Source organism: Psittacula echo, assembly GCF_963264785.1.
Source record: "Psittacula echo genome assembly, chromosome: Z".
Taxonomy (NCBI): domain Eukaryota; kingdom Metazoa; phylum Chordata; class Aves; order Psittaciformes; family Psittacidae; genus Psittacula; species Psittacula echo.
The window spans coordinates 71,120,576-71,132,869 of record NC_137742.1 but is presented as its reverse complement, the minus strand read 5'-3'; the positions used below and the strand labels follow the sequence as shown (position 1 = coordinate 71,132,869).

At 36.7% G+C, this 12,294-nt stretch overlaps 1 protein-coding gene across 2 annotated transcripts in view; it reads right to left on the bottom strand.

The window, feature by feature from the left end:
* EFNA5 (ephrin A5) overlaps positions 1 to 12,294 on the bottom strand; it is a gene marked incomplete at both ends in the record, with an annotated part of 204,837 nt that overhangs the window by 27,521 nt on the left and 165,022 nt on the right. For both annotated transcript variants that reach the window (XM_080638701.1, XM_080638702.1), the window contains one exon: positions 7,597 to 7,889. In XM_080638701.1, the coding sequence (XP_080494827.1) occupies positions 7,597 to 7,889 (293 nt within the window). The remainder of the gene's footprint in view (positions 1 to 7,596; positions 7,890 to 12,294) is intronic.

The following is a 12,294-nucleotide window of genomic DNA, read 5'->3' as shown; positions in this document are numbered from 1 at the left end:
TGGGATTTTCTGACCTCATGTCTTCAAAAAGCAATGAGAAAATACAAACACTAGCAATATCTGCATTAAGTAACATCTGTCAAATTCGAGACAGATGGTTTATCATTTCCTGCAAGGCAAATCCAGTCTTCACTTTCAAAGCAAAATATCTGCTACTTAAGTCAACCATTTCCACAAGTTGAAACAATGCTTAATAGAAGCTTAGCCTACAGAGTTAATACAGGGACTCCAGTGCCCATAGTATAAGCTGAGTATGGCTTGACAACACTTACCATCAATCTGTTCTACTCGTTCTCTAGAGCTTGTACAACTCTCTAAAGCTGAAGTCCTAACTTCACCCTAAGACAAATCTTTGAGTTTGAATCTCAGTATTGACAGATTGAAGTGGGGAAAATATCCAAACCAGACCTTTTACAGCATATAAATTATTATACATGAAGGAAAAAAAAAACCCCAACAGCCAAATAGGGGGTTTGGTGAAAGATCTTCTCATACAATTGCAGACTGTGCTCACTGGAAAAAGCAAAATATTCTGTTTTCATGTACAAATAGTCCTATTTTGTCCTACAGAAACCAGCTCCACGGGTATTGGTCAAGAAGCCAAATAGAGATTAGCCAAGGATTTTGTGAGAAAAGCAGCATTAGATGTGTACAAAATGTCCAGCTGGCTGAACAAGTAGATACACAAGGTACAAAACGGCTGACTGCAAGGGATATCTAGTCTTTATCGGAACTATAAGCAGAAGAACAGAAACTCCCAGGAAGTGTATTTGCTACTAAATTAAGTATTGCTACTAAAATGGAAACTAATTTCTTCACCACAACTGTAAGGACACTCTGAAGAAGAATCAGAATTAAGCGCATTAGTGAACATCAAGATGCAATTTTCCTCTACATAAAGGCAACTTTAAAATCAGGCTGACAGTGTGTTTACATTTACCTTGGTAAATGCACAGATAAAATGTTCACTTTGCTTTCTCTGAACTTCTCAAATGGTATAATTCGCCACTTACACCAAGGTCAGTTTCCTGGCTAAAAGATCTGTCTTTACTGGTATGCCTTCTTACAGAAAAAACGTATTCTAAGTGTTGGATGAAAAAAATATATAACTACAAACAAAAACCATCAACAATTAAAAAAAAAAACAACTAGGCTTTTCTAGAGTATTACTTATTAAATATTACAGTGCCCCCCCAGCTGAGATACAATAACAAAAGTAACAGCTCACTTCCTCAAAAAAAAAAAGTAAGTAACCTAGCCATCAGCTGAACTGTCTACAGGAACCTTTGATTGATTCCAATAATCTCCAGCATGCAACTGAGTAGTCACACTAGTTTCTCTACATTTTCTCCTTTCCAGCAGGAATTCCCTCAAATAAGTCAGACTCAAACCTGAGAAATACTATACTTAAGCACTCAGCACCTCCTACCAGCAGACGTACAGTCAGCAGTACTGCTGTGCCAACACCACCAACTGGTTCTGAAAAGCAGGATTTCCAGGTCTGTAACAGTATGAAAAAAGAGAAGTGTAGTTTTTTAGGGGACTCACATTTACCTTTTTCAGTAGGTCAAGATGACAGTTCTCAGTCTTCCTGTTTTGTGCTCCTATTACATCAAACTAAACCTCTGGCAAACATGAGGAGATCTCTAAATCAAACAATCATCTTACAGTGAATTGTACCTGTTCATGCAGAACATTGATACCCACTGATATTAAACTGGTGCTCGAGCAAGAGCAGCGAACTCTATGCAGCTGTTTAATACTATTTTTGAGCACATGCAAAATACTAAGTAACTGTTACTAAACTACAGCATAAAGATTTCTCAGTAGTTTTGTCCCATATAAGTATCACAAGCTATTCAACCTTGCCTCTACAAAGTCACCTTTCTTAATTCTTGCTATAACAAAACCAATCATAAAAGAATAATACAAAGCTAGTAATCTGGTAATCTATTCCAGGTTCTTGTTCATAAAAAGTCTTTGATAAAGTCTGAGTTGATTTCCATAAAAAATGGAGAACACCATTCCTAAGTTAACTGCTAATTTGTACAGGGATATCTACAGGTCCTCCCTGAGTTAAACTTATAAACTTTTGTCAATAATTCTTCATTAATAATCAAAAATCCTTACCACAACCGCCACCACCACCAAGCAGTGGTGGTTTTGCGTCCTCCCCATCTCCACAAATTTAGTGGCTAGGTTACCTGGACAAAGCATTTCAGTACAGGTTCTACTCCAAGCATCTCAGGTGGAAAAGAGGGAACAAGAATGAGGCAACTTGATGATAATGATTTTAAGCTACTAATCTACAGTATAGTAGTATATATAGTGTATATATATATATATAGTGTATATATATATAGTATATATATATACTATATATAGTAGTATATATACTCTCTCTCTCTCTCTCTCTCTATATATATATATATAGTATAGTAATCTACAGTTTTGAGACAAAAAGCCAGCAAGCCTCCCAGAAATTAACTGCTAGAGGACAGTAGGAGAGACAAAGAAAAAATAATAGCACAAACAACACAAACACACACTCACGAAACATGGCAAAGTGAGAAGAGGGAATAAGCTTAGCTGTTACTGCCTCAATAAGAGTTCAAATGGAGACCTTATTAATAAGATAAGCTAACCACCTAATTAATAGGCAAAAGAAAAAAAATGCAGGTATTATAAACATTTTTTTGTACTACTGCATTTTCCTTAAGATCTTTTGAATCAGAGAAGCCTCCAGAGGTGGTTGCAGAGAGGTGGTCTGACTACTTCACAGCTCTTAGAGGATTCAAACTGTACAGCAGGTTTCAAACAGTTTCACAGTTTTTGAAACATGGTGAGGACAACTTCCAGTCACAGAGATGGCACAAACTAACTGAACAGAGCCAATTTTATATTCAAAATTATGAAAATCACAAGCTCTCCTATAGAAGCAGCAGCTGTGACCATCAGGGTGGAATGTCATGTGAACAAAAGCCATAAGGAGATAAAAGTCAGAAATTTCAGGAAAAGAAGTAATTAATGCAGAGAAACAAGGATGTTGGTGTACAAAGGCAAGCATCAAGAAAATCAAGGGAATAGGTAACAGCAGGCTCTCTGGGAATATATTCTGTGAGGATCAGGAGTACAGGAGAGCTGGATGTTATTAAGAAGTGTACGTATAACTGTAAGCAGAGCTTTACAAACTCAGTTTCTTAATCACAAATTTAAGAATTATTTAAAAATATTATTTATAACCATAACCGAATTCAAATCATAAAAGCATACTATCCTGGTGTATTCAGGAGGAATATGGTTACACCAAAACTTCCTCGAATGTCAATCAGAAGCTTTATGCAAATAAATGGTGACAACAAAGATACAGCAACAGTGACACATCATTAAAGGTGATACAAAGAAACAGCATAAACATTTTGAAATAACATCAGAAAGACACATGCATGAGATAAACCAGAAAAAAACAGTAACAAAAAAGGTTACATAAATAAAACACAGGTAAGAAAACAAGATTTTTAAAACATGAAAGAAGCTCTTTTCTCAATAACAGCGATGAAAGAACCACTTAAGTTATGCTTAGGTAGACCATATGTAAAGCCTGCTATCTGCGAAAACCTGCTAATTGCTAGCAAATACTTCAAGATCTTGCAGAAAACAGGAGAGCAGCAAGAGGACTATAAAGAAGAGCAAACCTATCCAGTCTTTCTAGGGAAAGGGTGTAAGAATATATAAATGACAATATTCATTGTAACCAACTGACTAAATAAACTATACATATAAAATCTGGGAAGATAAGATGATGAAAATAGTATGGATTTCTCAAGGATTAATCATGTCAAATACTTAATTCTTTAACGTAGTAACTGGACTGATCAGTCAGAAAAAGGCAATAGGCTACAGCTTAGTACTAGTACAACTTCCGACGCTACACCAGTGATACATTGTTTTCAAGAAAAGAACAATGTGGTTAGCTTAAACTGACACAGGAGTTTGGTTTGGCAACTGCGGTCAGGATTCTACAGTAACCTGTTAACAGTCTAGTTCTTACTATGTCTTAATTTTTTATTTCAGCATCTCTGATGTATATCTGTCAAGTTGCTACTGGTATTTTATTCAATACTTAACACATTAATAAAAATAAAATAATGATAATTAAGTTAAAATAATGAAAATTATACCCTCATTTTCAAGTACATAATTATAAACCAGTGTGTATCTTAGGAATTTTTTTCCCTTCCTTGCTTTTGTGTTCCTCTCCCTTTGCACAGTGCCCCACAAAACCTACACACCCAAACTTATGTTCCCTTCTGAAGGACATTATTCAGTTTTGGAGGTGGGTTTACATTATGTTTCCTTCTGTTTCAGTAATAATACTGTTTTATCTGTTTTCAGGCTAACATACACTAACCTGAGGTGAGCACTTGCTAAGAAACAAGTAAAACTTTACATTTCAGGTCATGACCAATTATTTACTTTCCCCAGCCCCTCACTGTTCACTCCCTAACTAAATAAAAGTTAATTTCTCCGTAAATATTTAATAGTATTTTCTTCTTTCAAAAGTAAACTCAGTCAGTACTTGTTGATCATGTCTGCAATGGTGAATTCACTTCTTCAATGTAAATCTGATATAGATATTTTTTCTTGTATTTTCCTAGAATGAGCATGCAAAGATCTAGGTTCACCTCAGCAATATGTGCAGGCAACGGCGTAACAAATAGAAGTGTTATTTTCCAAACCACCAGTTCAGAAAGATAGACAGTAATTGTTCTCGAATTATTGCATTTTCTGAAAATGATGGAAGAGAGACAAGTCACATACTTAAAAGGTAAACCGTGAAGATCTTCCAATAGAAGCACCTAACAGTAATTAAGCTAAATATTCTAACCATCCACTTAATATTCTGTTTTTCCAGAGGTCTAGACTACATGACATATTTTGTAACTCTTAAATAGAATATTCCAGACTGATAGTACCTAGTTGGCCTTCCCCGTCTCCTGCAGAGCAGGCAACGGTTTCAGATCTGCTGAGGAAAGGAAACCCTCCCTTGGAAAGCATGAACTTCTTTAACATGAAGAAGTCACTGAAGGTAACACAGGTGGTCTCCTTAGCCTGAACTAGAGCCTGCTTACAATCTTGATGAGGAAACAAGAAATAACATTTCACCATCTTGTTTCTTCAGCACAAACTAAGAGAAAAACATCCTAGGATGGATAACTCTTTCCAAGAGGGCTTGTATATAATTGTTAACTTCGTGCGCAGTGCTTGCCTGCAATATTGTTACTGTCTTCAGCAGAGTGAAGGATGAAGAAAAAAAATATTTAAAATACAAAATAGGAGGAAAAATAGTTTTGTGTCTCTGAAACATGCCTAAAAATTTAATTTCAGTGAATTAAATAAAAAAGCTATTAGTAAATGAGCATCTCTTTGCTGCTACTTTTTTACTATTTTGCCAGTAAAAAAAAAAAAAAAAAAATCCATCTAAATGCAGTAGGATATCATAAAGCTTTTCATATTTTAAAGCACTTTGAAACAGTTATCTCGAAGGGAGCTCTTGACAGCTAAATGACTCAGTTAAATGAACGTTATAAAAGGTACATAATGATTATTAGAGAAATATTGAATTTAACCACAAATGAAGAAAATCAGGCATAAGCAACCTGGGTGTATTTGAATAATATTGCCTTGCTTGAGAGGTCAATGGAGGTTAACGGATTTTGTATGATCTAACATGAAACTATTAGCTAGAGAGACCAAGCTGAAATTTTTCATATCTTTTTCCTTCACTTTCATGTTTGGTTTTCAGTTTTATTAAACACCTCTTTTTTTTTTTTTTTTTTTTTTTTATTTAGAAAACCATTTTTTGGTTTTGTTATTGTGGATTTTTTTGCTTCTGGATACTGATGCCATCAGTAAGTATGTGCTACATTTTACTGTGATCATGTGATGGCAAAGACTGCATTCCTTAGCTTAAGTATTCCTTCTTGTTTTACTGATAACTCTCACGAACTGAAAATAAGCAAACCCAAAATTAAAAAAAAAAAACAAAACCAAACAAACTCCAAACCAAACCAAACTAATAAAAACAAACAAACAAAAAAAATCCTGATACCAGAATTCTGAATCTCTGAAAACTACTGTTGAAGTTAGTGGGAAGATTTTGTGAGCGATATGGGTAGGACCAAGCCTACACATTATAGATTTATTTATCCTACAATGTTGTCTACTTAACTCATGATTTCTCATGATCATATGAAAAAACAGCTTTAAATTACATTCCAGCTTGCTTTTTAAAGTTATATTTATCATTATTAGTATTATTACTGTTATTGCGCTTCAGCACAAGAACATGATGATGCTGAACCACCATTCATTAAAGGTCTTTATTTGCTGGGAGAAAAAGAAATTAATGGAAAACTACCCACTAGGAATGTATTTCCCTGTAGATAAAGAAAGGGAAAAGAAAAATCTCAATGCTGAAGAAATTATGCTGAAAAACAGGGATCATACATGCTCAGTTTCTCTGGTGAAATGAGGTGGAATGACTGTTTCACAGTAGAAAAGCCAGCTATGCATATGGAAGGCGCTATTTATTGAGATCTACAGTCTGTCTAAAGCTTTCAACTCTCTAGTTTAACACTAAAAACAGAAAAAAAAATACTGCTGGAGCAGTCAAAACTTGTTAGGAATCAAATATGCAAACAAATTGATGAAATAAGATCTTTTGTTGGTGGAAAAAACAAACAGAACAGCTGAAGCAGTATCAACTGCACAGTGAGGCCAGGGAATCAGTTTGCTTAACTCACTGCTTTTCAACCTCCTGATGTTTTTATTTCCTTATCCCCAGATGATATCCTGTTTGTACTCCGGGTGCCTGGAGCAGCCCAATGCAGGCCTCCTTGGAGGAGAGGGCAGAGCTCTGAAGGGTGCTCCCCACTGCTTTGGGCAGCGAGTGTGAAGGAGCGTGAGCCCATTCACACTCTGCTGCTTGTCACCCGCTCCCACATCACCCATCCTGGCAGAAACAGCTTGTTTAAGAAAAATGGGGTGTGGAAAGAAGGAAATTTTAAAAAAGCCACTTCACTCTATGCTAGAAACATGCACCCCAATCAATTAAAACTTTAAATATCACAGGAGTACTAGCATCAGTAGCCATATCACCTGGAAACTAGATAGACCTCACTGCCTTTGGGTAATTACTATTACAGAGATATGAGCATTTTAACTGAGCAAAGGATTAATTATTTTCCTCGTATTTGTGGACAGCTTCCATTCCACCCTTCTTGCCCCCTCCTCCTCCTTTGCCACCTCAGAATGCTGGAATAAACATAATAGTATGTTTTGCTTTAAAAGTCAGACATGGTTCAGTGAACAGGCTGACATGCTATTTCACGTGAGAAAAGAAGCTGTGATTTAATCTCAGTTTCACTAGCTAGGTTCCTAGCTAATATGTCTGAGATAGTTAAGCCTGCATTCACTGTAAGACATCTGCATTATATAGCATTTGGCCCTCTCTATTTCCACACCGCATAGATGAAAAATTAGCTAGGTTTATTGCACCTGCTGTGCAACAGTGGCAAATCTCTATATACTCACAGATGTAGAAATATTCCCGGCCTGGCCTGAACTCAAATCCTAGAGAGAAGGGCGTGAAGAGCTGGAACTTTTCCGAGAACTTCAAAGGTCCATTTGGGGAATGCGGCCGATTACATTCCCACCTCTTGAACCCTTTGGAGGTGTGATCGCAGGAGCTGTAGCCATCAAAGTTCACCATGTACAGAACGTAGCGTTCGGTCTTATCTTCCGGAACTGAATCTTCGTAGTGAGGACAGAACACATCCAGGTAGTCATTGATGCAGACATCGATGTGGTAGTCGCCCCGCTGGAATCTAAAAATCACAGGAAGAATTCAGATGTAAGCATAGTTAACTCAGGATGACCTTGTTGCCGGGTAGCATTCTCATGAAAGGGGCAGCACTAATGACACTTTAGCCATGAGCATTTACACTCAGAAACAGTCCTTACAATTCAGGAGAGCTATCAAAGACAGCTTATGCAAGACTATGATCTTATAACCTTCTGGATAAAAGTCTTGTTCTTTGCTTTTACAAAATGAGTTCCTTGCTAATGCTCACCAAGCTATAGCTACCTTTCCCTACAGTTTATTGAATAAACAAACAAAGTTGCGGCTTTTTTTTGTTGTGGTTTATTTTTTTTTTAACTGAAGAAACAAGCAAGAAACAGAGAAGCTAAAACTGTGCCAGCTTCCCTAAATCAGCATCTGTATAAACATCTACATATGCATGCATATAAATAACCCAAACATATCGTCTTCTCTGAATCAGGCAGCAATCACCCGTGTTGAAAGCTGATTTGAGTGTGAGTACTTATAGTTACTACAAGAGCACAAACAGGTTTACTTTTTCTTCATGATTAGCAGCAGTTTGTCAAGATGCAAGGAAAAGCCTCTATTGCTTTGTAAAAATACTGAAAAGCAGTACATTTCCTTTGCCAAAAGTACACAGTGGAGCCATTGCTCTGTTCAGATAAAAAGATTCTGGTATATGAATTATCAGCACTCAGCCTAATATGACAGTTCTGAATGAGTACCAGCTGCACTTTATTATTACTTTATTATTACTGTTATTATTACTGAGGACTTCTTGTTTTCCTGGTGATGGGGAGGGTGTCCTTTTTTTCTTCCCTCCATGTTTCACTTACATTGCTTCTCTAATTCTACGGCATAGTATCTGGAAGAAACCACGGGAACAAATTCACTGCCTCCATGGGAGCTTACATTATGATGGATTTAATGATTCCATAAACCAGGTCTGTACATCTATCAGACTTCCTAGGGTGGCCAAAGAAACCAAACACTAACCTACTCCACTTCAGGCTGACCGGGCTACTTGTAGCTTGTCTTTTTCACGGCTGCAGTTGTCAAGTGTATCGCAGAGCAATAAAAAGGCCATGACAGATTTAACTATAATACTTCTTTTTAGCTGAGGGGCATATTTTAAACACCTGATGGGCTTGAAATCTGCCATCTGGATCCTTCTATCTAATTTCAGACAAAAAGCAATGATCTGCTGGCCCTCCAAGGATAAATTCAGAGCAAACTACACCTTTTCATATCCCTACAATAATTTAGCTTCAATAAAATAGCTTTTTAGAGGGGAAAAACTGAACACGCATCAAAGCATGATATATCTGTATAATTTCAGCCAGTGCACAGCCCCACAGTTCCACTCTGTAACATGGAAAAGCCTCTCTGAAGCACAGTTCTTCCAGAAGAATTTACATTTATCTAAATCATTAATTAAAAGTGTATTTTTGTACTCCAGTGCTTTCAAAACCTGTCACCTGAAAGATACTGTCTTAACAGATTTGCAATAATGTACTGTTTTCAATTGGTGTCTGTTCGCTGTATCGGCTAACAGTATGCCATTTCTTACAGGTAATGGAAAAGGTATCTAATAAGTTATGAATAGGAAAGCCACATTCTGGCAATGATTTTTTTTTTTAAATTACAGCTTTAATAAGTAGAAATGAATATCTATTTTTATATGTGTGTGTGTGCTTTTTTTCAACCATGCAGGTGACAGACAATGCAGCTTTCTTAAGGGATTCTCAGTTACCTCTTATATCAGCTTGTGCCTTCACAGTAATGCCTAATTACAGTTTTGTGACAGAAACTATGTGCTTTCAGAACTACACTTATGTAATTGAAGACATCCAGGATCAGTGTGGTCTCCTTAACATCAGACTTTCACAACACAAATGACTTTATATGAATTGCTTCTCCTCATATTCTAAAGTTAATGGAGAGAAAAAGGACCTTCTTGAGTCCAATTCATCTGGCTTGTTTAGGCCCAATGTACACCGGAATGAGATGGATCACAGTCTAGAAGCAGCTATTTCTCTCCTTTAACCAAAAGGAGAGTCTAGACAGACATTTTCCAGACAGTCCGTATTCTAAACAGCTGAACTTGAAGGAAAGAATCCTACTGCACAGGCTATAATAATGGATATGATAAATACAAAGAGACAGCAAACTACATTTGTGATCACATCTTAAACCCCTGTTATCAGTGGAATCAAACTTATAATCTGCACCAGGTGAACTGTTCCACCCAACAGTGCACACAAACTGCTCATCTGACTTCCTTCTGAAAAAGTCCCCTATTGTATTCTTGTTAACAAACAAAACCACAACACAACCATCCTTTTTGATCACTCGTATTTTAGTGGATTCATTCTTATTTCTGATTTCTTAAGTGCTGGCACAGTTGTGTGACCACTGCCTTGTCAGAAACATGGAAAGTAAGAAACAAGCATTGCCTGCAAAAGGTCTGAGGATGAAGCATACAATCAAGTCCTTTTTATCACAGTGTCCTTCCTTTCTAGTGCTCTCAATATTTTCATTCCACAGTCATTCCCCATAGCCAGAAGGTGTTTACATTTATGCATCTAAGACTGAAGAAGATGGTGCCTATTTTAAGTGATCTAAACTGGCCTTTAGCTGAATTGCTGGCACAGCAGTGAACCTGCTGCGGGGAAAACACGCACCAAGCAGCTCTGAGTGCAGACTCTTCACTCCATATAGTAAGAGCAATACTGAAAAAAGGTTATTAGCCGACTAAGAAGCAGCAGCCAGGTATTTATTTCCCCTCTTGTAATATCTTACAAAAGTCAGTAATCAAAACCTCAGCAAGTGTACTGAAGAGATGTAGAACTAATTTTATTTTTCAAAAAAAGTCTAGTATCTCCAGCATGCCTCTTGGAATGAACTGAGATCATTCTTATTTCCCCAGCTGCAAGACAGTGTGTTGCATTTAGCTTCTCAAAGAGGAAACACAAAGGCCTCTAACCTGATCAGAAAGGCAAGGGATGGCCATGAGTAACTCGCAAAAAAATTAATCAGCTGAGACTCCTCAAAGCTTTTAAAGGAAACACTTCAGAAACACATTTCCAGGAATTTTAAACACTCATCTGAGAGGAAAACACTTAACATTCACAAGCTGAAAACCTTTTATTAGTAGTGTAATGTCAGGTACCAGAGTGAAACAAAAGTTCCACTTCAAATTAAAGCATTTATCAATGTTTAGCCACCTACATATGCTAAGAAGCATATGAAGTGAAGGTAGAATCCATTAACAAATACACAGGAATAACAGATATCCTGTTGACTACAGTTAAGGTTTAGTAAGTTTGTTTCTTTTCCCAGTTCCATTCAAAACAGAAAACTTGATTTCCTGCTCTCTCTAATAATGCTACTGATGTACTTTTCCTTTACTCAGCTAGGTCATCATCCTGTTCTGGTAGATTTTCATTTGCACTTCCACATCCTTCTGGAACCACGAGGTAATCAGGATCTTTATATAAATCTCATTACAAGTCCTATCTAGATTTTACGTAACAGAACATTGTGTTGTGGTATAAACCAACCAAAAAGACTTCTCTGAAAGCCTGACAGGATCTACAGGCCTTCTGCAAATAACTTCATTTGTCTCTGTGCACTCTGGCTTAAACACAGCAAACACAGAGCCATTCTTCAAAGACAATTAACCTTTGGTTTTTGTCAGATGGCATTCAAAGAGTGTCTTGGAAATGTGTATAGTACAAATCTAGCTATTAGGTGATAGGACTATAAAAGCCATTTTGAAGACAGAGACAGATAGTTAAGTAGCTTCTAAACCTAAACATTTCCATAAGCAACAAACATCATCATGCTACACAAACTTGCATACTGCTTCCAGCAAAGACAGTCAAACAAATGTTTCTCTGTCTGGCTCGACTGCCACTGATGAAAGGATCAGGTATTCAGAACTCAGAGAAAGAACTTCATGGTAATTTTAACCACAGAAATACAAGACTAGCGAAAGATTTGCAAAGTAAATAATGCCTTCTGTATTCTGTTTATCCATTAACACAAGTACACAGACTGTGTGCATGCTTCTCTTCATAATTTTAAGTTTTGAAGCATCTGTGGCTTATCTTGAATTCAATAACTTCGCTGGTCACTGAAGAAAATGACTACTTATTTAAGCAGATATTTAGAATACAGCAACAGTTTTGTTTGTTTTTTGTTTCTCCCTTCCTTCCTTTCTTGGAATAAACACTATAAAAATCCAGTTTAAGAAGAGCAAATAACACTAATTGCCCATTATCATTTAGATAGATAAAAATAGATAGATAAAAAATTGCTTGTTGCTTGTTGCTTCCCATGCAAATCTGATTAGTTATATTCCATCACCCTTCCTGTAAAATTGACACAACAGATGCTCTACTTCA